Source organism: Stegostoma tigrinum, chromosome 35 (assembly GCF_030684315.1).
Source record: "Stegostoma tigrinum isolate sSteTig4 chromosome 35, sSteTig4.hap1, whole genome shotgun sequence".
In the NCBI taxonomy this organism is placed as follows: Eukaryota; Metazoa; Chordata; class Chondrichthyes; order Orectolobiformes; family Stegostomatidae; genus Stegostoma; species Stegostoma tigrinum.
The window spans coordinates 1,565,870-1,593,643 of record NC_081388.1 but is presented as its reverse complement, the minus strand read 5'-3'; the positions used below and the strand labels follow the sequence as shown (position 1 = coordinate 1,593,643).

The 27,774-nt window shown below is 43.2% G+C and overlaps 1 protein-coding gene across 7 annotated transcripts in view; it reads left to right on the top strand.

The window, feature by feature from the left end:
• Positions 1-27,774, top strand: part of LOC125447489 (EVI5-like protein) — a 291,619-nt gene that overhangs the window by 223,444 nt on the left and 40,401 nt on the right. For 6 of the 7 annotated variants that reach the window (XR_007246559.2, XM_048521914.1, XM_048521910.1 and 3 more), the window contains one exon: positions 20,269-20,364. The exons of the other annotated variant lie outside the window; for it this stretch is intronic. Coding sequence is in view for 5 of the 6 variants with exons in the window: in XM_048521914.1 (XP_048377871.1) it covers positions 20,269-20,364 (96 nt within the window). In the remaining variant the exon portion in view is untranslated. The remainder of the gene's footprint in view (positions 1-20,268; positions 20,365-27,774) is intronic. 7 annotated transcript variants of the gene reach the window in all.

Genomic DNA, 27,774 nt, shown 5'->3' with positions numbered 1-27,774 from the left:
CAACATGCCCCTCCTTAATCTTACAATCATTCATCTCCTCGGTGAATGCCAATGTGAAGTACTCATTAAGGACCTCACCCACTTTGTCTGGCTCCATGCGTAAATTTCCTCCTTTGCCTGGCTGCTCACTAGCTTCTAATGTATGTATAACATACTTTGGGATTCTCTGTAATCCTACTTTTCAAGGACTTTTTATGGCCCTTTTTCCATAAGGATCTTGTCTGATTTAAGTTTCTTAAACCTTAGGAAATGCTTCCTTTTCTTTGCTAACCCTTCAATATTGCCTGATATCCAGAGTTCATAAGTTTTACCATCCTCACAAGAACATCCTGAACTCTGATTAGCTAGCCTTTAAAAGACACCCAGATGTCAGGTGTGGGTTTACCCTCAAACATCCACCCCAATCTAATGTATTAAGTCATACAGCATGCAACAGGCCCTCTGGCCTAAACTGGTCCACATTGACCATGGTGCCAACTCAGCTCTTTTCAATTGCCTGCAATAGGTCCATATACTTCTACACAGTGCCATCCATGTACCTATCCAAATGTTTTTCAAATGTCGCTATTGTACCTGCCTCAACTATTTTCTCCGGCACCCAATCCATACGTGCACCGCTCTCTATGTGAAGAAGTTGCCCCTCAGGTCCTCCTCAAATCTTTCCCTGCCTCACCTTAAAAGCATGCCCTCAATCTCCCATCCCCGGAAAAAGATCATATGCATTCATCCTATCTATGCCCCTCATGATATTAAACACCTCAATAATTCACCCTTTATTCTCTTACATTCCAAGGAATGAAGTCCTATCCTGGCCAACCTCACTCTGTAACTCAGGGCCTTCAGGTCCTGGCAACATCCTCATACATCTTTGCACAATTTCCAGTTTAACTATGTCTTTCCTATAACACAGTGTCCAAAAATAGTACACAGTACTCCCAAGTGCGGCCACACCACCAACGCATACAACTGTTACAAAATGTCCCAACTCCCTACAGTCAGTGACTTGACAGATGACGGCCAGCATGCCAAGTGCCACCTTCACCACCCTGTCTACCTGTGACACCGTTTTCAAAGAACTACATACTTGTACCCCTAGGTCCCTCTGTTCCACAACACTCCTCAGGACCTTACCATTTACTGTATGAGTCCTACCTTGCTTTGACTTTCTAAAGTGCAACACCTCCCACTTCTGTGTTGAATCGCATTCGCCAAACCTCAGCCCACTTCTCCATCTGATCAAGATCCCTGTATATTTTTTGATAACCTCCTTTACTATCAACGATATCTCCTAATATTGTATCATCCGCAAACTTACTAATCATGCCTTTACGTTTGCATCCAGATCATTTATGTAAATAACAAATAACAAACATCCTAGCACCAACACCACTAGTCAAAGGCCTCCAGTACAAGAAATAACCTTCAACCATCACCTTGTGCTTCCAATTATTGAGCCAGTTTTGAATCCATTTAGCTAGCTCTCCCTAAATGCTGTGTGACCTTATCTTTATGACTAGTCTGTAATGGAGGACCTTGTCAAAGGCCTTATTAAAGTCCATATAGACAACATCCACTGCTCTACTGTCATCTATGCTCTTGGTTACCTCTTCAAAAAACTCCAAAAGATTTGTCAGACACTACTTCCTGCGGGCAAATCCATGCTATCAGATCTTGGCAATACAAATGTTGGTTGATCCTGTCCTTCAGTATCCTCTCCAATAACTTGCCTACAGCTGATGTCAGGCTCATTGGCTTGTCTTTGGTACCTTTCTAAACAATAGAATGACAACATGTAGGGTGGCATGGCGGCTCAGTGGTTAGCACTGCTGCTCTTAGCACCAGGAACCTGGGTTCAATTCCACCATCAGGTGACTGTCAAACTTCACACATTCTCCCCATGTATGCGTGGGTTTCCTCCGGGTGCACCAGTTTCCTCCCACCATCCAAAGATGTGCAAGTTAGGTGGATTGGCCATGCTAAATTGCCCATAGTGTTCAGGTTAGGTCAGTTAGACATGGGAAAATGCAGGGTTAGGGGCCTGGGTTTGGGTGGGATTGTCTTTGGCAGGGTGGTGTGGACTTGTTGGGCTGAATGGACTGTTGCCACACTGTCGGGATTCTGTAATTACCCACTGTCCAGTCTTCCAGAACTCTCCAGTGTCTAAAGATGAAACAGAAATCCCTACAAGGGCTGCTGTAATTTCTTCCCTAGCTTCCCACAACATCTGAAGATGGACTTGATCAGGCTGAGGGGATGCATCCACCTTTATACACTTTAAGGCTGCAAACACCTCTCCTTTGGTAATATGTATGTGGTCCAAAACTTCCCCACTTGTTTCCCTTATTTCCTTAGCATCAATGATTCACTGAGGAGAAATATTCATTAAAAACCTCCCCATTTCCTGTGACTCCACACATAGATGACCATGCCAATCTTTAAGGGGACCCATTCTCTCCCTAGCCACCCTTCTGCTCTTCAGGATTATCTTTAACCTTGTCCGCCAGATCAATCTCATACCCTCTTTTTGCTCTTCCGATTTCCCTCTTAAGTGTAATATCCCAGCCCCTAGAGCCAATCCATGCTTTGAGCTCATCTGCCTTACCAGTCAGATCTTGTGTGTTGAAATAAATGCACTTTCAACCAGAAGCCTTTCCCCTCTCTTTACTGTGCCCCGGCTATCCTGAATAATAAACTTCCTCTCGATTGGCTCATGTATTTCCCCTTACTTCGTGATGGCCCTTGTTTTATTCAGAGTCCTGCACCTCTGTCAGACTAAATTTAACCCTCCCAGGTAACATTCGCAAATCTCCCCGCATGAATATTGGACACCCTCTGGTTCAAGTGCTGCCCATCCCTCTCATATAGGCCACCTCTACCCCAAAAAGAGATAACAATCTTTCCCCTCTTACCTTAAAGCTATTACCCCTCGTTTTGGACTCCACGCCCTAGGAAACCTCATGATTTTGTAAACCTCAATAAGATCACCCTTCAGCTTCTAAGGTCCCAGGGGGAAGAGCCCCAGCCTATTCAAGCCACTCCATATAGCTCAAACCCTTCAGTCCTCGCAACATCCTTGTCAATCTTTTCTGCAACCTCTCAAGTTTAACTACAATTCCATAGGAGGAATGTTCACAGTATTCCAAAAATGGCCTCAACAACATCCTGCACAGCTGCAACATGACGTCCCAAATCCTATACTCAGTGTTATGACCAATTAAGGCAAGCTTGCCAAATGTCATCTTCACCAACAAGACTACCTATAACTCCATTTTCAAGGAACTGTGCACCTACACCCCAAGGTTTCTTTGTTCAGCAATATCCCCAGGTGCCTATCATTGACTGTACAAGTCCTGCCCTAGTTTGCCTTACCAAAATGCAGCACCTCATATGTTTCTGAATTAAACTGCATCTACCACTGCTCGGCCCATTTTCCCATCTGATCATGGTCCCATTGTACACTGAGATAATCATTTTTGCTGTCCACTATACTATCTATTTTAATGTCATCTGAAAACTTAATAACCATATCTCCTATTCAGCTGGCCCTACCTAAACACTGTTGTTATTAACTTTCTCCCAATTTAATCTGAGGACCTGTCTTAAGGTAACTATCTAAAAGCTTACATTGCTCCAAGTTAAGTCTCAAACAGAGAATTTGGATGGCCTAATATTTTATGGCAGATAGAAAATGGGAGATCAGCTAGGTGTATGTTAGAATAGCTGAGTTTGCAACTAACCAAGATATCAATGAAGCTTTCAGCATCAGGAGCTGGGGCGTTGGGGTGCTTGTTCACAAATCGCTAAAAGTTAGCATATAGGTGCCGCAAGCAGTTCAGAAGGCAAACAGTGTGTCTGCCTTCATCACAAAGGATGCAGGAGTAAATATCTTGGTCTAGTTATATAAAGCCGTGGTGAAACCACACTGGAATATTTTGCACAGTTTCTGTCTCGTCCTCTAAGGAGGGCTGTACTTGCTATAAAGACAATGCAATGAAGATTCACTGCACTAATCCCAGGAATAGCAGGATTAATTTTTGGGGGTAGATTGAGGAGATTGGTGTACCTTCCCTTGTATTCTGAAGAATTGAGGGTGACCTCATTGAAAGGTGGAAAATTCTTACAGGGATGATGTGACTGAAGTGGATGAGTTGTTTCCCCTGGTCTGTAAATCTAAAACCAGACAATCTATCTCAGTAAAAGGGATAAACCATTGAAGACTGAGAGTGAATTCTTTGGAATTCTCTCCCTGAGTGCCGTGGAAACTCCATCATTGAGGAGGTTTGGGTGAGAAGTCAATAGATTTCTGGCAACTAACATTGAGCTATCACCAAAGGGATCGAGCAGATAGAAATAAGAGCCAGCCAAGACTAGATCCTTCAGGGGTACCATAGTTAAAAGTGCAGGAGCAGGAAGAGAAGTAATTGAAAATTATTCTTTGGCTATGTAAGTGCAGTTCCACTCAATTAGTAAATGGTGCAGGGGTGCTGAAGGAACGTCATGCAGTCGACCATATGAAAGGCTGCAGACTGGCCAAGGAAAGCTGGGAATCTTGTTGCAGTCACTCGCCCCACATCCTTGGAGAAATAGTACCCTGCCCAATAAATCCCTCCTGTTAGTAGTGGGAAAAGAATTTAATCGAATAAAATCTTTACACAAAGCAATTTTACTCTTGGATTTGCTCCATGCTAACATGAGTCAGAGGTGTTGATAATGGGTCTGAGTCATTAACAATGTTGTACAGCAAGAAATGTGAGACTATTTTCCCACCTCTTCAAGACAGGGTTTCAAATATACTTTAACCTGTGGCCATCCTCTCGGCTCAGGGCAAAACTATCTATCCAGAGACTGTCACTATTCTCACAGAATTCATTGTTTATTGGAACTCAACATTAATATCTCTTGCTGATTTCTGTTATTTCCAAACTTAAATACTGTTGGCTTCTTTCGATGATGAGCATGTTTGAAATAAAAGGCTATGGAGATTTGAACTGTATTTTGAGTGGTCTGACCTGAGCTGAGTTTCAGTTGCAGCTTGAATCTAAGTTCTGTTCTGCTGTGAGAGCTTGTGACAATAAGGGAAACAACTTCTTGGAAATAACAGTCTGAAAGTTTCAGAATACCCTTAAATGGAAACTAGCTTGCTTACTTGCCTTGATACAATTCTGCTCACTTTATTGTAATTTCTGAATGTTTCCCAAAATTCCACTATTACCATATCCTAAGTTGCCATTTGTTGCCAAGCGTGTTAGGCAATGCTTCACAAAAGAATAGAACAAAATGCTAATCTGACCAATAGCCATCAGCCAACATCAGACTCCTAAAATCAAATATGAGAAGCACAATGATGTTCAAATCTACGGGGTAACTTGTGACTACAGCCCGGATCATTCACATCTGCTTTTCCAAAGTCTGTAATAGAGAACAACCACTTTGCCCGGAAATAGGATCTGCCGTGCATAGCAAAATGGGTGCTAGTTGAGGCATCATTATTTCTTATTATTCAAGGAGAAGCTTAATAACCACACAAAGTGGAGAACAGTGATGGGAGATGTTAATGGAGTTAGGTTAATTCGAGGAGAAGATCAAATGGCATGTTTCTGTCATGTGATTTCTGTATAATACGACTTTTCAACTTCAGATTACCCTTTGAAGCTGTCTGTTTTCTACTTTTTGCAGCCCTTGTTAGTGCTTTTGGGAATGTGTTGGGGACTCCTGGCTTAGTTCAATTCGAATGTGCTACACTAATGGAAACAATTGATGCCCGAGAAAAACTTTGACTGATCTATTTGAAGATAAGAGGAGGGCATCTGTATTCTGCAGTGCAGTTTACAGCTGCTTATTGTGGCCATTTATGTGAGAGTGCCCCTGCTCCATGCTGTGTAGTTGTGAACAGGTGGTACCAACCATAAGTAGAAGGGAGATAATGGGAACTGCAGATGCTGGAGAATCCAAGATAACAAAGTGTGAAGCTGGATGAACACAGCAGGCCAAGCAGCATCTCGGGCGCACAAAAGCTGACGTTTCGGGCCTAGACCCTTCATCAGAGAGAATCTTTGTCACGGTTGAATATTGTCCCTTGGCTGGCCTTAAGACCTCACCATTCGTTGGCCTTAAACATTCTTTCCCCAAGTTGTTCACTGTACATCAAATGAATATCAACCTGTGAAGGCTTCTCATGAAGCATTCAGATATTGTGCCTGATGTTGATTAAGGGCCCCCCCCTACTGAAAAGGGAGCACCAAACTGGGGCAGTAGTCCTGTAGGCTGAAGAATTGACCAGCCAGTCACTAAACTATATCACTGAGATTGGCAACAAATACCAAACTATGTATGAGCCTGTACGTAGGATGAGGCCATGCCTATTTAGTATTCTGTCATATAAGTGCTGCTTACTCCAGGTTTGATTCTCAATTAAGATCCATTTTTGGATTGTGCTGGAGTTAAGATGCCAAAGCAAATACAGTGATTCTTGGTTAGTTGTGGAATTCTGGCACTGTTTTTAAATCCTGAGCCTCCATCCTTCTTGTTAGCATGTTTTATTAAATTACTGACAGTATGCTCGATGGTGCAGTAAGTAACCAAAAATCCAATAGAGCTTTTGTAACATACCCTTGCTGTAGTGGAGAAATGTTCACCTTTATGACTGACCGTCACATGTATAAGCGCTTTAGTTCTGCAGGTGTTACAGCCTGTGATCTAGGTTGTGATTGCATTCACTTTCTGCGAGCATAGGTACGGAATGGTTTCTGCCTCATACTTTTGATCTGTTGGATGTTCACGTTTGTTGGAAAGCATGGGTTTTCTTGAGCCGAATCTTGAAGCAAAACTGCTCATCTCCTCTGCTTTCTCCCACCACACCCCCACCCCAAAACCTTATTACTATAGATGCAAACCAGAACAGTAGATTCTGAATCAAGAAGCAAACTAATTGCACTAAAACAGAACTATGAAGGCAAAACTTAAAGGTAGTAGAAAGGTTTGGCTCTAGTCATTGGGCAGTTGTTCAGCAGATCTGGAGCTGTTTAGGTTAGCCCTGGGTCACACTACTGTGCATGGCCTGTTGCCACATTCTGACAGCAGGGACATGACCATTCTAAAAGGTGTTGACATGGTCAGTGAGCACTCAGTGTACATTTGAAGTGCTGTTATCCCCAGGCCTAATGCCTAATAAACTTATCCAAGCTTTGTCAAAGCAACATGTTACCTGCACATTAGGTCAGAGTGTAATCATCCAACTTCCATGCCATTTCTGGAAAAGGGGCCTTTCTTTCCAGTCAAGTTATAAAGCAACTGTTATCCCCTGCATCACCCGAGCCAAGATTTTTGTACTGCCAGTTGTTCTCCCAATTTAAATTTGAAACCTAATCAAACATTATATTTCCATTATCCAGCAATGCTGCATATTCCTGTGAAGATGATGTGTGTAGAACTGTCTTTTTGAAAACTTATGTGCCTGCACTTCCACTGCATTGATGTGCTGCGTAAAAATGGAACTGGTAAACCAGCAAAAAAGCTGTTTTTAACTTATCTGTCAGCTACAATTGAAGAGGAAGATGAGGACCTGAATTGTTGGTGAAAGTTGTGCATAATTAATCACTTTTTAAAAAGCAAAAGTTTTCATGCGATAATAGCAAATCTGCTTTAAATGTTTATATACAGAAGTTTTGTGTTTAGAAGTTCCAGCCTATAGTGGAATCCTACTCAGAACCAAATATTTCAAATTAGGAATCCATAAAGAGGGCCTTTCCTCAAATCAGTTTGTGGTCGAGTTTCCTACAAAACTCTTTGAATTCCTTGTTTAATATGTGACGTTACCCTGGAGCAGATACTTGTTTTAAAAAGGAGCAGGGAGGGTTTTGCTTTTTTTATTTGAAGAATATTTCTTTCAAATAAGGAAGTGGGAAGTTGTTGTTTAAAATCTGTGGTGATTTTTCATTCAGGTAGACATAAACATATTAGCAACTGAAGTGAGGTGGCCAAACTCTCTGCCCCATAACCCCTATCGTGGTCCTAAAAGTGCAACAACTGCAGTGTTTCAGCAGCTGGCAGAATAATCTGAGGGCTGCAAAGGGGCAAATTTCTAACAGACCCAAAAGCTGCTTAGTTATCAGCAAAAATGTAGCTGTATTTTGCACTCGAGCTATCAGAATAGCAACACTCTTAACAGTGATCCTTTAGATAAGGAGGTGTTGAGTATGATGGAAAAACTGACACTGACTCTGCTTTTGAAAAGCACCCACCATAATGATTAACTAGATTATGTGCATCTAGGTTTACTTTGTTTATGGATATTGATGATTTTTTTGACATTTTTCTGGCCGTTTTGGTTTGGACTTGGTTTCAAAAGTTAAATCAGACCCGACAAGATGATGAGAGAGTTGTGTAAATCAGCAGCACCGCTGATGGGTCAGGACACTGAGATTAGATAGTGAAGGAAATACACAAGGAAGCTGATTTTTTTTTCATTATGATTGACACTTAGCACTCATTCAGTCAGCTGGATTGTTGGTGTATTTGTTTCCAGTTTTCCACAACAGTTAGTCCCTCTGTCTTTTTTTTTGTGCCTGCGAATGTGTCTTTGTGTCTGTGGGTGGGTCACCCCTGCCTCTCCCAACCCTCTGTGTTTGTCTCACTGTGTGTGGGTTTGTTGTCTTTCCAAGTGTGTCACTAGTTCTTGTTTTAAGTTTAAGACATGCATGACTGAGCCGGTTACTAACTTTAATCCCATAAACACTCAGGCTGTAACAGGTTTATTCCAAGTACTTATCTGGGCTAAAGTCCTTCATTTTTCTCCTTATTTATTCACAAGATACTGGTGCTACCAGAAAGACCAACATTTGTCATTATCGCTAACTGCCGTTGAGAGCATTGAGGTTTACATTTTACGGGCAGACTTAGTGTTTACCACAACTTATCGAATCCTACATCACAGAAGGACGCTGTTCTGCCCTTCTTGCTTTTCAAAGAACTCACCAGTTAATTCCACCCCCCCCCCCCCAAACTTACTTCAGATCCCTCCGAATCTCTCTCAAAGTATTAACTCAATTCCCTTTACAAAATAATTACTGAATTTGCTTGCACTGCCCTTTTCAGCAGTACGTTGTAGATAAAAAGCAAATTCATGTCGTGAAGCTCTGGTTCACCAGTCATAGAACATAGAACATAGAACAGTACAGCACAGAACAGGCCCTTCAGCCCACAATGTTGTGCCGACCATTGATCCTCATGTATGCACCCTCAAATTTCTGTGACCATATACATGTCCAGCAGTCTCTTAAATGACCCCAATGACCTTGCTTCCACAACTGCTGCTGGCAACGCATTCCATGCTCTCACAACTCTCTGCGTAAAGAACCTGCCTCTGACATCCCCTCTATACTTTCCACCAACCAGCTTAAAACTATGACCCCTCGTGCTAGCCATTTCTGCCCTGGGAAATAGTCTCTGGCTATCAACTCTATCTATGCCTCTCATTATCTTGTATACCTCAATTAGATCCCCTCTCCTCCTCCTTTTCTCCAATGAAAAGAGACCGAGCTCAGTCAACCTCTCTTCATAAGATAAGCCCTCCAGTCCAGGCAGCATCCTGGTAAACCTCCTCTGAACCCTCTCCAAAGCATCCACATCTTTCCTATAATAGGGCGCCCAGAACTGGATGCAGTATTCCAAGTGCGGTCTAACCAAAGTTTTATAGAGCTGCAACAAGATCTCACGACTCTTAAACTCAATCCCCCTGTTAATGAAAGCCAAAACACCATATGCTTTCTTAACAACCCTGTCCACTTGGGTGGCCATTTTAAGGGATCTATGTATCTGCACACCAAGATCCCTCTGTTCCTCCACGCTGCCAAGAATCCTATCCTTAATCCTGTACTCAGCTTTCAAATTCGACCTTCCAAAATGCATCACCTCGCATTTATCCAGGTTGAACTCCATCTGCCACCTCTCAGCCCATCTCTGCATCCTGTCAATGTCCCGCTGCAGCCTACAACAGCCCTCTACACTGTCAACGACACCTCCGACCTTTGTGTCGTCTGCAAACTTGCTGACCCATCCTTCAATCCCCTCGTCCAAGTCATTAATAAAAATTACAAACAGTAGAGGCCCAAGGACAGAGCCCTGTGGAACTCCACTCACCACTGACTTCCAGGCAGAATATTTTCCTTCTACTACCACTCGCTGTCTTCTGTTGGCCAGCCAATTCTGTATCCAAGCAGCTAAGTTCCCCTGTATCCCATTCCTCCTGACCTTCTGAATGAGCCTACCATGGGGAACCTTATCAAATGCCTTACTGAAGTCCATATACACCACATCCACAGCTCGACCCTCATCAACTTTTCTAGTCACATCCTCAAAAAACTCAATAAGGTTTGTAAGGCATGACCTACCCCTCACAAAGCCGTGTTGACTGTATTTGATCAAGCCATGCTCTTCCAGATGGTCATAAATCTTATCCCTCAGAATCCTTTCTAACACCTTGCAGACGACAGACGTGAGACTTACCGGTCTATAATTGCCGGGGATTTTCCTATTTCCTTTCTTGAAGAGAGGAATTACATTTGCCTCTCTCCAGTCCTCAGGTACGACTCCAGTGGAGAGCGAGGATGCAAAGATCTTCGCAAGTGGCGAAGTAATTGCATTTCTCGCTTCCCAAAGCAGCCGAGGACAAATCTGATCCGGGCCTGGCGACTTGTCAATCTTAATGTTTGACAAAATTTTGGTGTAAATGCGCATTGCCTTGAATTTGGGGAAAATTTGACCAGAAAGACTAGGAGCTTGGGCACTGCACCTTATTGTGCTGTCTGAATCAATGAATCCTCTAAGCTCAGTTGTCAATTGTATTATCAGAACACAGTGTATATAGTATTTAAGTACTTTTTTTTCCTGCTTGAGTTGGAGTACAAGGGATAACTGCTGCCTGATGTCTCTCTGAGTTAGAGTTGCTGAAGGTTTTGAGCTTTTATTAGATGAATGGAAGTTTCAGAAGGAGTAATTATGATCCTTCTAATGCTTTCTGCTCAGAGTGCAAGTGTTTTAATAAAATTCAGGAGAATGTTCAGCTGCATTGACAGAGTGAATGGTGTCAGGCCAGGATTTGAGTTCACCTGTATCTGTTGCTTCCTCATCATAGAAACCCCATAGTGCACAAAGAGGCCATTCAGTCGGTTGAGTCTGCACTGACCCTCTGAACAGGATACCACCCAAACTCAGCCCCCACCTTATCCCCATAAATGCGCATTTACCATGGCTAATCCACCTAGCCTACACATTCCAGAGAAACTAAGGACAATTTAGCATGGCCAGTCTACCTAACCTGCACATCTTTGAACCATGGGAGGAAACTGGAGCACTCAGCAGAAACCCACGCAGACACTGCAAGAATTGTGCAAACGCCACAAAGTCATTCAAAGTTTGAATTGCACCCGGGTCCCTGGTGTTGAGAGGTAACAGTGATAACCGCTGGCCCAATGTTTTAGTTCATATCAGTTTTCAAACCAGTGGCTGTTGTGACTTCTGGCCATGCAGGTTTTTAAATGTTAAACCACTATATCTAGCCAGTAATAATCTCAAATGCCTTGTTCCCGAGTCTCCAAACCATGATGATTCCACGACCACCTCTCTGTGAGCTGTCCAGATTGCAATAGTCCCCCAGCCTGTCATCCTGAAGTGTCTGAACAGTGATGGTCCCACGGGCTCTGGTCTCTGGGCTCTCCGGATAGTGATGGTCCGAGAGCTTCCTATCTCCAAGCTCTCTGGACAGTGATGGTCCCACAGCCTCTGATCTGTGAGCTCTTGCAGTATCTCTGTGCTTTTTTAAAAGACTTACATCTGTAGCTAAAACAAAATATTCTGTATTTTGTCAAAACTTCTTTATTTTTGCCTAAGAATTGGCTACTTCCTGTCATAAGGCCATTGACAGCCAAGTATGCATTACAAATATGGTGCATATCCTGATTTGGTTCTCTGGAAGCAGATTATCACAAACTCTTCTGTTTGTTTTCTCCTTGGTCCCATTAAGGTGGGAAAAGTCAAAGGATAGCCATGCAGAAAAGCCACAGTGAGCCAAGGTTGTCATGGCTTGTGCTTGATTGATAGGAACTTGAGCCCAAGTAACTGCTGAGTCATATCTGCTTTGTGGGCGTGGAAAGAAAAGAACAGGACTGTTTGTCCTCGTTTAACACCAGTTCTCTCTCTCCTCCCTCTCGCCCTGCAGAGCCACCCTTGTTAAAAGCTTTGTACCTTGTACTGCTGACATCACATGACCATTGATCAATTAATTGAGTTGCTGGGGGAGAAATTATTAGATATATCAGCATTATATGTTCAGATATTGATAGTACAGCATGTTAGGTTAAGTGCTGGTGGAATGGTAATTTCAGTGGACGAGTAATGCAGAGGCCCTGCTAATGAAATCCTATTCTGGAAGTTGGTGAAGTTTGAATTCAATAAAATTTGTAATCTGCATAATGGCAACCACATAGCAATTGTTATGAGAAGCCATCTGGTTTACTAATGTTCTTTGTCATCCTTCCTGGCCTATCTTGGTGTGACTTCAGAGTCTTAACTGCTGTGTGAAATGACAAAGGCCACTCTGTTTTAGATCAATTAGAAATGGGCAACAAAAAAACTGGCCTTGCCAGTGATGCCCACGTCCCTTGTGAAAAGGATCTGTGTGTGGACACTGTTCCAAGCTCCTAAAATATACCTGAAATCTGAAGAGTAATGAACAATTGATAGATTTTAAATTAGGGTTATTTTGAACACTAACTGGTCACATTCTCACAAGGTGGGTGTGGTGGGGTGAGGAAGAGCACACAATCTACAGCACCCTGAATAACAAACAGTATAGTTTAAAATAAAACTGAGAAAGGAAGCTTCTGATATGTTATGCTTGTGATTCAAAAGTGAGACAGACAAGTGGAAAATAAAGTGAACTGAGGAGCAAAGAGACTTGTGAAAATAGATTAGCCTGCAGCAGAAAAAGGACTAAAAAGTTTTTTGTAAGTTCATGAGTAATAAACAGATAATCAGAATATAGGGTTGTATTGTGGAGATGGAGATGGAGCATGGCTGATTACATTGTGGGGGTCTAGGCCCGAAACGTCAGCTTTTGTGCTCCTGAAATGCTGCTTGGCCTGCTGTGTTCAGCCAGCTTCACACTTTGTTGATTACTTTGTGTCTGTCTTCAGAAAATAAAATATTGCCCATGTCAGTAAAGAAAATGATGACGGGTGCAGAAAGAACAAAAAAAAAGAGATTTTAGAACGCTGGCAGTGCTCAGAACTGGCAAACGCACTCAGTAGAGTATAGCTGTTCATCTGATTCCAATTTTTACACACCAGTTTTGTTCACATTCACTGGGATGTTGAAAAAATTTCAAAGTTGAAACATTAGAAATTCTTCCTGTGCTTCCTTAATCAAAGGACAAAATTGTGTATTCTTATGATCAAAGTTCAAATGTAAAAACTAATTTTTGTTTGCTTTGTCACCAAGTTAGACATTAATTTAGTGAGGCAGTTTTTTGCTGGCACAAGTGGCCCATGGCCACATACTTGAGAAAACATAGAACAGAACAGCACAGAAACAGGCCCCTCGGCCCATCCTGTTGTGTCAAACGTGGCACCAAATTAATCCCTTCTGCCTGCCTTTGGTCCATATCGTTCCATTCCTTGCATATTCATGTGCTTATCTAAAAGTCCCTTAAATGCCCCTAATATATCTGCCTCCATCACCATCCCTAGCAGCGCATTCCAGACTCTCACCACTCTGTTTTTAAAAAAAATTGTCCCTGAGGTCTTTGAACTGCCACCACTATACCCCCCCCCCCCACCCACCAACCCACGCACACCTTAAATGCACGCCCATTGGTATTAGATATTTCAACTCTCGAAAGAAGATTCTGAACATCTACCCTATCTGCGTATCTATCAGGTCTCCCGTCAGACTCTATCTCTCCAGAGACGACGAGTTTTTCTAGCCTCCTTATTGTTCATATCCTCTTATCCAAGCAGCAGCCTAGCAAATCTCTCCTGCACCCTCTCCAAAGCCTCCACATCCTTTGTGTGATGTAGCAACCAGAACTGAACACGCTACTCTAAATGCAGCCTAACCACAGCCTTATAAAGCTGCATTATGACATCCTGGCTGTTGGACTCATTCCCCCAACCAATAAAGGCAAGCATGCCTTTATCATATTATCTACTTGCTTGGCCGCTTTTGGGGAGCCCTGGACTTGAACTCCTTGGGTTGTATACATCAGTGTTGTTCAGGGTCCTGCCATTAACTGTATACCCTTCCTTAACATTTGATCTCATAAAGTGCAGCACCTCACTTACCTGGATTAAACTCCATCTGCCATTTCTCTGCTTAAATCTGCAACTGACCTATATCCCACTGTATCCTTTGACAACTATCTATACCGATCTTTGTATCATTTGCAAACTTACTAATCCACCCATCTATATTTTCTTCCAAGTCATTTATGTATATCACAAACAGCAGAGGTCCCAGTATCGATCCCTGCAGAACACCACTAGTCACAGAACTCCAACAGAAAAACAGCCTTGCACCACCACTCTCTGGCTTCCCCATAGAACACAATTCTGAATCCAAGCTGCCAAGTCACCGTGAACCCAATAGTCTTAATCTTTTGGATGAGGGATTTTGTCAAAAGCCCTACTAAAATCTATGTAGACGTCATCTCCTGCTCTTCCCTCATATATTACCTTCATCCCCTCTTTGATAAATTCAGTCAAATTAATACAACATGACCTGGCCTGAACAAAGCCATGTTTTTCCACATGTTCAAAAAGAATGGGTACCCAATGAACACAGTCCGCCGATTTCTCAGCAACAAACCCAAACAAACAGACAAAACAGGCCCAGAAACCATAACCACTCTCCTCTACATCAAAGACATTTCCGAAATGACTGCCAGACTACTCGGACCTCTTGGCATCAGGGTAGCCCACAAACCCACCAACCCACCAACACACTAAAACAGCAGCTAATGAACTTAAAAAACCCTATTCAGACAACAAGCAAAACGAACATCATCTACAAAACACCTTGCAAGAACTGTGACAAACACTACATTGGACAAACTGGCAGAAAGCTAGCCACCAGGATACATGGACATCAACTAGCCACAAAACCACATGACCCTCTATCACTCGTATCCTTGCATACAGATGAGGAAGGACACCGCTTTGATTGGGACAACACATCCATCCGAGGACAAGCCAAACAGAGACATGCACGAGAATTCCTAGAAGCATGACATTCCAACCGGAACTCCATCAACAAACACATTGACTTGGAACCAATCTACCATCCGCTGAGGAAAAGAACAGGAAATGACATCATCAATGCATGAAATGACATCACCAACCCAAGGAAACCTAAACAAATAAATAGAAAGCGGGACATAACACCAGCGTTTCATCAGGTTCACTGATGATGTTACCTAAAATGGTGACGAAACGTCTGAAAACTAACCTTCTGCTCAGCGAGCAAACTCACATCCATGTTTTTCCATACATGTGTAAATCCTATCCCTAAGAATTCTCTCCAATTCCTTCCCAACTGCCAATTTGAGACTGTATGTCAATTGTTTCCTGGATTATTCCTATTTTCCTTCTTGAATAGAGGAACAGTATCAGCTACTTACCAGTTCTCTAGGACCTCCTCCATGGCTAATGATGATACAAAGATCTTGGTCAAGGCCTTAAAAATCTCCTGTCTAGCCTCTCCCAGCAACCTGTGGTTCATACCATTGGGCCCTAGACTTATCTATCTAAATGTTCTTCAAGAGATGCAACACTTTCTTTCTTGAACTCAACGTACCCTAGCAAATTTGCATGCTCCACATAAGTTTCACTATCCTCTATATCCTTCTCCTGGTTGAATACTGACGCAAAGTATTAATGTAAGATCTTACCCATGAAATGCCAAAGCCATCACTGTGTTGCACAGGATAATGTTATTCAGTGATAACAAAGTGTGGAGCTGGATGAACACAGCAGACCAAGCAGCATCTTAGAGTATTGTCTTCCGTGTAAATTGCCACCTTCTGTTGGAATACCAGATGCAACAGACATTTTTTTTTGGTCTTACTAAGTCCAAAATCTTGGATCTACGTTCCTCGGGTTTTTGAAAGCTAGACATTTTGGTATCAATTTTCTTTTCATTGTCCGTAATCAAGAAACCACAATCTATGTTCTAATAAGTAATGAGGATGGCTGTTTTGTCGAAAACAATCAGGTACATTGTCAGTATTTGAAATAAAGATTGTTCAATTTCTGTATGCAGGAACATCAAGGCAGTGAAGTAGCCTAGATCGGGATAATTTGGCAGAGAATTATCAGTCTGTTTTCCTCCTATTAGAGGACAGGAGCTATGGCATATTTTGCAAACTTCAACTTGGAGGCTTGGTGTGGGTGGTGCTGAGATGTTCCAGGATTGTAGTTGGAAGCTCAAGTATATGGAGGGTGATCTCAGTGAAGAGAGAAGTTGAGTTTATATCTAACTGAGGTTCAAGTAACAAATGAAAAAATACTTTGTCCAAAAACTAAGAACGTGTTCCAAGAAGATTGTGAATACCAAAGTCTGCAATTTACTGGAAGAATAATGATTCATAAAGTGAGGAAGCTTACAAGCATCATCGTAAATAATGAGACTGAAGTTAGACTAATATTTTGACCTATACCATAGCTTCTAAGGATTTTAATTGGTGACAATCTAGTGGGATTTATTATTTCATTTCAAAGCTATGTGAAATTTGGTGTAGTACCACCAAATTGGAAGGACACAAACTACATGCTGTTAACCAACAAAGAGGAAAGGACAAGCCAAATAACGACTTGCTGAAGAGTTTAATACTAGAAGTGGAAGATTAAGAGACTGAATATGTACATCTGGAATGTAAAGACTGGGGCAAGTTGACATGTTTTGTGTAAGCTGCTCTTGTCACCTGACTGAATAGTTCTTTGAAACCTACTAAATTGATGCATAAAGAAGGATGAATGGGTGACTATTTTTAATCATTCATAGGACGTAGGTTTCACTGGCCGTGCCAGAATTTATTCATCCCTAATTGCCTTAAAGAAGGTGGTAGTGAACTGCCATCTTGAATCACTGATATTCATAGGCTTTAGGTACACCTATGCTGCTGTTAGAAAGGATTTCCAGGACTTTAACTCAGTAACTACAAAGGAATGTTGATATAGTTGAGTCAGGATTGTGAGTGACTTGGCAAGGTAACTTGCAGTTGGTGCTGCTTTCATGTATCTGCTGTCCTCAGTCTTCCAGAAGTAGTTCAAGTTTTGGAAATCACCGTGGAAGGAAACCTGATGATTTGCCTCAGTTTTTACCTTTGATTCTGGCGGATTTATATTTCTTGCTGTAGAGGTTTGACAGATATTGATTTTGGATAGTCTAATTTCTTTCCCTCTGGTTTAAGTCCAAGGCTGAGATCTGACTGAAGTCGCCCAGTTAAGCTAAAGCTGAGCCAACTGTGCCAGACACAATCAAATCCATACCCTTGGATCTCTGGGAAAGAGGATCGGGGCTATCTAAGTTGAACAGCCAGAATGAGAATGAGGAATGTTCTTGCATCAGACACCAGCTTGATCACCTTTTCTCCCTTCTAAGCAGTTTTTGAATAAACTTCATAACCTTCCCCCTAATTTCTTGCCTTCAATCGGAATCTTGCATGTGTTCCTTCCAAATCCATTTTTAAAGCCTATTATATGTACTATTTCTGCCTAATTTCCACCTTCCTGTGTATGTGTTATTTCTGACACAGGACCTGAATATGTTATGAGTGATAATGGGAACTGCAGATGCTGGAAAATCCAAGATAATAAAATGTGAGGCTGGATGAACACAGCAGGCCCAGCAGCATCTCAGGAGCACAAAAGCTGACGTTTCGGGCCTAGACCCTTCATCAGAGAGGGGGATGGGAAGAGGGAACTGGAATAAATAGGGAGAGAGGGGGAGGCGGACCGAAGATGGAGAGTAAAGAAGATAGGTGGAGAGAGTATAGTTGGGGAGGTAGGGAGGGGATAGGTCAGTCCAGGGAAGACGGACAGGTCAAGGAGGTGGGATGAGGTTAGTAGGTAGGAGATGGAGGTGCAGCTTGGGATGGGAGGAAGGAATGGGTGAGAGGAAGAACAGGTTAGGGAGGCAGAGACAGGTTGGACTGGTTTTGGGATGCAGTGGGTGGAGGGGAAGAGCTGGGCTGGTTGTGTGGTGCAGTGGGGGGAGGGGACGAACTGGGCTGGTTTAGGGATGCGGTGGGGGAAGGGGAGATTTTGAAGATGAAGTCCACATTGATACCATTGGGCTGCAGGGTTCCCAAGCTTTGGGTGGCATCATTGTGGCACTGCAGGAGGCCCATTATGGACATCCCTTAGATGAGTTCGCAATAAACAACTGCACCTCCCAGTCGCAAACCATTTCCACTCCCCCTCCCGTTTCTTAGATGACATGTCCATCATGGGCCTCCTGCAGTGCCACAATGATGCCACCCGAAGGTTGCAGGAACAGCGACTCATATTCCGCTTGGGAACCCTGCAGCCCAATGGTATCACTGTGGACTTCACCAGCTTCAAAATCTCCCCTTCCCCCACCGCACCCCAAAACCAGCCCAGTTCGTCCCCTCCCCCCACTGCACCACACAACCAGCCCAGCTCTTCCCCTCCACCCACTGCATCCCAAAACCAGTCCAACCTGTCTCTGCCTCCCTAACTTGTTCTTCCTCTCACCCATCCCTTCCTCCCACACCAAGCCGCACCTCCATCTCCTACCTACTAACCTCATCCCGCCTCCTTGACCTGTCCGTCTTCCCTGGACTGACCTATCCCCTCCCGACCTCCCCACCTATACTCTCTCCACCTATCTTCTTTTCTCTCCCTCTTCGGTCCGCCTCCCCCTCTCTCCCTATTTATTCCAGAACCCTCACCCCATCCCCCTCTCTGATGAAGGGTCTAGGCCCGAAACGTCAGCTTTTGTGCTCCTGAGATGCTGCTTGGCCTGCTGTGTTCATCCAGCCTCACATTTTATTAACCTGAATATATTATGTTTTATTTGTTCCCTTTTTCAGACTGCCCTACTAGACTGCCTCATGGCAGTGATGAACTTTGCATGAGCACTTAGCAATTAATCAATTTCAAAGCGGGGAACAAGAATTCGTGTAACTTGAGAAACCTGCTGAATTGTCTTTAAAATGGGTGGATGAGCAAAAGAGCAGGTTATTGATGGGATCCTTTTTGTTGTAATATGTTTTAATTGAAAGCTGTTCTAAGGACTCAGTGTTCTGTGATATTTGTTTGGTGACTTCTACTATATTTTACATTGAGGGAAATAGGCAATTTGTATTTAGGCTCTTGCATGTTCTGCTTAAACCTTGCCCCATAAACCAGCAATGAATGTGGATTTACAATTCCTGGGGAGGGATTTGTGGAAAGTAGCAATTGGAATGAGGATAATTTGTATTCAAGGAAGCCCACTTGACTGATCTGATACATCACCACTGAGAAAAACCGCAGTGTCCCTCATTGCCCCTTCCTGTTGGCATGCTTCCGTAGTTTTCACTCACAGCTCCTTATCTTGGAGTATGTTCCATCCATGGATTTCTCTTTCAGTAAGCATTTCCTAACATCAGTGCTAAGTTTGCCTTCTAGCTTGACATTGGGTGGCCGTTCTGCTCTGAACGTTGAATTTTCTGGACATTCATGATCTAGTCCGTTTGATCAAGTGTCCGGTTAGGAATGTGGTCACTGTGATGTATCAGTGGAATTGGAAAGGGATTGTGGAGCCACCTTCTCTGCTCTCTCCTGAAGAAATTTTCACTGTGCAAGAACCACGTGGAGAAAACTGATTTGAATCAGGTAGCAGAGTGGTTTCTGTCTGCAGTGTGGCAATTGTTCATATGAGTCAGTTGAAGTTTTTGCCTTTGTTCTTTCAATATAGGCTGCTATTTTTTTAAGAAACAAAAGTGTGCTCACGGAGAATTGAGAATAGATTCTCACTGTGAAGGGAGAAATTGAGTTAACATTTCAAGTCCAATATGACTCCTCTTCATAACCCAAAAAAGTCATATTGGGTCTGAAATAATAACTCTGTTCCTTTCTTGATGGATGCAGCCAGCCTTGTCAAGTTTCTGTAGCACTTTCTCCAATCTTTGACTGGCTTGTAGTTTAACACTCCAATGCTTCCTGCCTTTTATCACTGGAGTAATCTTTCATATTTAACTGCTTACACTAGAACAAGGAGGAGGTTATGGCTGTACGGTTTCGGGAAGCTGATAGTATTGCTGCCATCGCTGAACTTCGCCAGCGTATTGCTGAACTGGAAATTCAGGTACAGATGCTTGCTCCTTGTGTCGTGTGTGTTCAGATCATCTATACAGCCACATCTTATTACTTGTTGTCTGTGGTCACTCTCCTTGGCATACACCCTGATAATTAACAGGCTTTCTCTCCCATTCATCACTCTGCTTTCTCTCTATATTGGACAGTATTGTGCATTTGCATCGGTCATTTATGGTTTTCATATCCCAGTACCACTTGGTCTCCTTTATCACGATTTCTAGTCACACTCGGTATGTCTGATAACAGTTCTAACCTTTCACGGCTTGCCTTTTTGCTCTGAGTTCAAGGTAAGTACCCGTTGGAAGACCACCATTTTAAAATGGGTAATGTTTATGCTGGGTGCTTGTATAATCTTATTGCTCACCTCCTGACTAAAATATCTTAACTAACTTTTAAATTCTCTGATTTATCATGAAATTTGTGGTTTACTGTCTAATATAATTTAATTCCTTGCTGGTATTTGATATGTATTATTATACAATGCAATGCATGTGTTTTGTTTATTTAATTGGGTGTCCAAAATTGTAAATCTCAGCAGTCAGTCAATAAGGCAGGCTCCCTATATTCTTGCACCAGAATACAAGGCCTTCAGCCATGTGAGTACTTTGGCTGAGTGCTTCACTCTCATCCATCAGCCAGCACAAGCTTAGTCTAAGTCCATAACTTGTATTCATGAGGCTATTGATAATTTCCAATGTTGGAAGTTGGTGACTGTACCAATAAGAGTACCAGATGGTTAGAAGTGCCAGTCATAGAATCCCTACAGTGTGGAAATGGGCCATTCAGCCCAACAAGTCCACATCTACCCTCCAAAGAGCATCCCACCCAGACCCAGCCTCTTACCCTTCTCCTATATCCCTTTCCATAGCTAATACACCCAATCTACATATCCCTGAACACTGAGCAATTTAGCATGGTCAATCCACTTAGCTGCACATCTTTGGACTGTGGGACGAAACCAGAACACCCAGCAGAAACCCACGCAGACACAGGAAGAACATGCAAACTCCACACAGACAGTTGCCTGAAGGTGGAATCGAACCCAGGTCCCTGGTGCTGTGAGGCAGCACTGCTAACCACCTTGCCACCGTGCCTCCACAGGTAACCTCGTTAAGCAACTTAGAGCAATGATGGCGAAATGAAGAATTGACCAAGGAGCTGTTCCTCTCTTCCTATCTCCTGAGATTTCATACCATAGCATAGCAAGCCTTGGGTGCATTCTCAGGTCTCTAGCCCCTGCATAAGATGCGTGTCCTTCAATAAACCTGAAGTAGGTGGTTTTCTGTGACCTGGTGTTAAGTCTGAATTAATGGAAGGAAAGGCAGAGGATAGTTGGAAATTCACTGTTGTTGCCAACTTGTTCTTCTCCACTGCTGTTTCCATTTCTTTTGAAGCTGCTATCATGGCTGCCACATTGGACATGAAATGATAACTCTATCTTCTCAATTTCTCCAGTGCTTTCTGTTTTGATCATGGAAGAAATTAGTTGGGTTTTCAAGAGAGACTCTATAGAGCATATTTGAAATATTCATGCGTAGAACAGAAAAGGTTTTGTGTATCAAGTCGTTTGTATTTTGGTGAGACTTTGCATGCTAAAATCTTTTGACATCTGCTGTCACCTTTCACTGTTTCATTTGAGAATTTGGGTGATGTCGGACTGTAGTGAGAGCTGATGAGTCACTCGCTACGTTCCTGTGTTCAGTATGTAGCTGGGTTTTTAACCACATGTTGCATGCACTGTTTGACTAGAAAAGCAAGCCTCACTCATTCCGTTGCTCTATTAGACTGTTGGCCAAGACTGAGATCATAGAAATTCGAATGAATAAGCTGTGCAGTCATTTCAAAAATATTACAAAAGATTTGAAAACCTGTTCTGAGTGTTAATAAATATAGATTAACCTAAATATTCCTGACAAATCTTAACAGTGCACACCATCAGCATGCCCATGCAATGAGCTTGAAAATAAAATGTCAGAATTGAGAGAGATTATGAAACTCATGAAAGCTTTAATTCCCCACTTCTTTGTGCTGAGTTCAGGGGTATTGAATCCAGTGACTGTTTATGTCATGTCAATTCACTTTGAGCAATAAAAGGAGGAATTTGCATTAATATAAGGCTGCCTTTTGGGGAGGGCTTTGGCACCTCAGTGTCAAAGTAAAAGTGGGCCCTGAGCCCACACTTATTGGCACTGAAATCTGCTTGGCAGTATTACCATAGGTAGCTTCCTGATTGAACGGCTGGCAAGCTCTCTTCGAGGTGCTGTAGGAGAAGGTTTCCCTGCTGGGGTCTGCAGGAGTGGTTGGGCTATCATTGGGAGCTGAAGGTGGGGGATTCACCTCCAGAGAGGAGCTGTAACAGCTGATGTCCCTAGACGAGGCCCTTCTTTAGTGAGTCCTTTCCTGCTGGCATATTAATGGGAAGACACCTCCAGAGAACTGTCACCCCATTATCTATAAAATGCCAGCAGCACTGTACGGTGGCCTGTAATTGTTTGTGTATTTTTATAAAACATTTGTCTGCCTCTTTGGACTTGGCTAACCTCAGCATCTAGTCCAAATAATGGTTAAACTTCCCAACATGGGAGGCAGCAAATTCCTGGCTATTGGCGTTCTACACAATCCAGGAACATAGCTATGTCCTTCCATTTCCATGAAATAATTTTAGTCACCATTATGTAGGAAATCCAGCAGCCAATTTTCAAGCAGCTAGCTCCCACAGCAGGTTGGAAGATCAACTCATCTGTTTTTTTAAGTTATTAATTGATTGATAATTATTGACCTGGACAGCAGAGCGAGCTCTCCTGCCTCCTCTTTGAATAGTGTCATGGGGTCCTTTGACAGATTAGACATGGGCTGAATTTAATATTCTATTGTCGTCATGCCAGGAGAACAGGAGCACTGGAGTGCCAAATGGAGTTTTCACTTACACTTCTGAAGTTAGGATTAAATCCTTAATTTCTTGATTTCATAGTGTTGATGCCACAAATTGTGGCTGACATTCTACTTTATATCAATGGTTAACCCACCACTGAAGCAAACCTATGACTGTTAAATTTCTGCAGCTCCTAGTGGTTCACTGCTGTGCAAAATGTAGGTTTGTATTAAACTGCAAGTGAAAAAAGGACGAAAGATTTTGCTGTGAAATTACTGCTCTGTTTTCTGCCCTTCCCAGGAATGCAATACTGATCTAAATCCACTTACTTTTCTCAGTTTGGAAGCTAGTAGTCTGAAACTGAACCAGTCCTGAGCGCTGCTAGATTTTTGAGTGTGAGGAAAATGTTAGTGTTAATAGGGAGGCATTGAATCAGAGCTTGCAGATTGGACCCAGATCAGTGATTTGAGTGTGGATGATAAGAGGTATTTAGTTCAGTCATTTACCACAGATTGAGAGGTGGTTGGTGTTGTGGGGGGGAGGTAGTCTCAAGTCACGCAAGCATGAAAGACCACGCTTGGTAGTGTTATGAGTAATGGCTTATGGTCGGCTTATGATCAGCTGATAGTCACGTCAGTGCTCCAGATAGTTGTGAAAATGAGCAGTTATTAGGGCGTTTTACATTAAACAGTATCAATTGTAGCAATCAATGAGGATGAAAATGACTTTATTTCTGAAAATATTCACTCCACGGTGTTTATATAGTGCCTAGTTTGGAATATAGCAGTAGGTGTAGGCGATTTAGCACGTCAAAGCTGTTTTACTGTTCTGAGATCTCGGTGAATCTCCTTTAGTGTGAGCCAGGAAGTGGAAATGGAGTGTGAAAGCTATGTGTGATCACTGAGAGGCTGCCTCTGTCAGGACGGCAGTGTGCCTGAAAGAGGATGGGTATAGCAACCAACACATAGACTGCAGGCTGATGATGGGAGCCAAGTGACTTCAATCCTGTTGAGAGATAGGGTGGTTTCAAATACTTAGTACAGTACATTCATCAAGGATTGGGGCATATGTTTTGTAGACTTTGCCCTGGCTAGGCTCTGTAATACCTTCATGTCAGGTGTAGCTGTCTGATGAAATCCTGCCTGACTGGCTGTACATGAGGGGAGGGACTGAACCAAGAGAACTTCTTTATGGTACTGGTGATGTTTGTCTTTTTATTTCCATTGGTATTTCCCACCTACATGAAGAAAAACCAACCCCCTCCCCTAATCCCTCCTTCAATTGCCCTCACCGTCTTGCGCTCTCTGCATCTCACGCTGTGTCTCTCCTCCTCCTCCTCCAACGTGCACAATTAAGCAACTCACTGGAGGCGGAGGTTGTACAAATATATCCATCTTGGGGAAGCCCAGAATACCAGTCCAAAAGATAAGGCTGAAGTGTTTATGAACAATCTTCAACCAGAATTGCTGATCCATCTCAACTTTGCCAAAGGTTCCCAGTATCAACAGGCTAGGTATTCAGCCAATTTGATTCATTCTACATCATATCACAAAACAGTTGGAGGCATTGGATACTGCAAAGGTTCTGGCCCTGACAACATTTTGGCAATCATTCTAAAGGCTTGTGTCCCAGAAGTTGCCACTGCCCTAGCCAAGCTATTTTAGGACAGCTAAGCACTGATATCTATTCGACTTTGTGGAAAATTGCCCAGGTATGTCTGTATATAAAAAAACAGGACAAATCCAATCTGGCTAATACTGCTCCATTAATCTACTGTCTGTCACCAGTAAAGTGATCGAAGGTGCCACGTACAGTGCTGTCAAACGGCACCTGCTGAGCAATAACCTGCTCAGTGTCGCCCAGTTTGGGGTCCAACAGGCCTCTGTGGATGAGCGATGGCTTAGTTGTATTATCACTAGACTATTAATCCGAAAAAAAAACAAAAGAACTATCCAGCTAATGTTCTAGGGGCCCAGGTTCAAATTCCACCATGGCAGATGGTAGAGTTTGAATTCAATTTTTTAAAAAAGTCTAATTAAAAATCTACTGATCACCATGAAACCATTGCCAATTGTTGGAAAAAGCCATCTAGTTCACTAATGTCCCTCAGGGAAGGAAATTCTGCCATCCTCACCTGGTCTGGCCTACATGTGACTCCAGACCCACAGCAATGTGGCTGACTCTCAACTGCTCTCTGAAATGGCCTAGCAAGCCATTCAGTTGCACCAATCGCTACAAAGTCTCAAAAAAAATGAAACCGGACAGATCACCTGGCATTGACCTAGACAGCGGAAATTGCCCTGTTGACCATGCAGAGTCCTCCCCAATAGCATCTGCGGGGTTAGTGCCAAAATTGGGAGAGCTGTCTCTCAGACTAGTCAAGCAACAGCCTAACACAGTCATCCTCATAGAATTATATCTTACGATGTCTCAGACACTACCATCACCATCCCCGGATATGTCCTGTCCCATCGAAAGGACCGACCCAGCAGAGGTGCTGGCTCAGACATGTACAGTTGGGAGGGAGTAGCTCTGGGAGTCGTCAGCATTGACCCTGGACCCCACGATGTCTCATGGCTTCAGGTTAAACATCAGCAAGGAAACCACCATCCTCCCTTTAGCTGATGAATCAAAACTCCTTCCTGTTGAACAATAGTTGGACCGAAGATGGCAAGGGCACAAAATATACTCTGGATGGGGATTTTCAATGTCCACCACCAAGAGTGGCTCAGCAGCAGTACTACGCATCGAGCTGATCGGGTCTAAAGGACATAGCTGCAGCAGGTGGTGAGAGATCCAACAAGAGAGAAAAGCATACTTGACCTCATCCTTACCAACCTGTCCCCTGCAGTTGCATCAGTCCATGACCGTATCAGTAAGAGTGACCACAACGCGGTCCTTGTGGAGATGAAGCCTTCAGACTGGTGAACCTGACGTCAGTGGTGGAGTAGCTGTTGGAGAAGATACTGAGGGATAGTATCTATTTGTATTTGGAAGAAAATGGGCTTATTAGTGATTGGTTTTGTGCTGGGAAGGTCATGTCTTACCAACTTGATAGAATTCTTTGAGGAAGTGGCAAAGTCGATAGATGAGGGAGGGGCTGTAGATGTCATATACATGGACTTCAGTAAGGCATTTGATAAGGTTCCCCACGGTAGGCTGATGGAGAAAGTGAAGTCACATGGGGTCCAGGGTGTGCTAGCTAGATGAATTAAAAACACTGGCTGGGCAACAGGAGACAGAGAGTAGTAGTGGAAGGGGTTTCTCAAATTGGAGACCTGTGACCAGTGGTGTTCCACAGGGATCTGTGCTGGGACCACTGTTACTTGTGATATACATAAGTGATTTAGAGGAAGGTATAAGTGGTCGGATTAGCAAGTTTGCAGATGACACGAAGGTTGGTGGACCAGCAGATAGTGAAGGGGCCTGTCAGAGAATGCAGCAGAATATAGATAGATTGGAGAGTTGGGCGGAGAAATGGCAGATGAGGCAAATTCAGGCAAATGCGAGGTGATGCATTTTGGAAGACCCAATTCAAGAGCGAATTATATAGTAAATGGAAAAGCCCTGGAGAAGATTGTATAGAGAGATCTGGATGTTCAGGTCCATTGAATCCTGAAGATCGCTACGCAGGCCGATAGAGTGGTCAAGAAGGTATACGCCGTGCTTTCATTCATTGGACGGCGTATTGAGTACAAGAGTTGGCACGTCATGTTACAGTTGTATGGGACTTTGGTTTGACCACATTTGCAACACTGCGTACAGTTCTGGTCTCCACATTACCAAAAAGATGTGGATGCTTTGGAGAAAGTGCAGAGGAGATTTACCAGGAAGTTACCTGGTATAGAGAGCGCTAGCTATGAAGGGAGGTTGAGTAGATGAGGATTATTTACATTAGAAAGATGGAGGATGAGTGGGGACCTGATTGAGGTCTGCAAAATCATGAGAGGTATAGACAGGGTGGATAGCAAGAAGGTTTTTCCCCCAGGGTTGGGGACTCAATTACTAGGGGTCATGATTTCAAGGTGAGCGGGGAAAAGTTTAAGGGAGATATGCGTAGAAAATTCTTTATGCAGAGGGTGGTGGGTGCCTGGAACGATAACGTCATTTAAGATGTATCTAGACAGATACCTGAATGGGCAGAGAGCAGAGGGATAAAGATCCTTGAAACATAGGCAACAGGTTTCGATAGAGGATCTGGATCGGTGCAGGCTTGGAGGGCCGAAGGGCCTGTTCCTGTGCTGTAATTTTCTTTGTTCTTTCTTTGCTCACCATTGAGAATAACTTCCATTGTGTTGTGTGGCACTATCACCATGCTAAATGGGACAAAACTTTGCACATATCTAGCATTTCAAGACTGGGCATCCATGGGACCCTTGCAGGCTATCAATAGCAGCAGAATTATACTCTAGCACAGTCTGTAACCTCATGGCTGGGCATATCCCTCACTCAACCATTACCATCAAGCTAGGGGATCAATCCTGGCTCAATGGAGAGTGCAGGAGGGCATGCCGGGAGCAGCGCCAG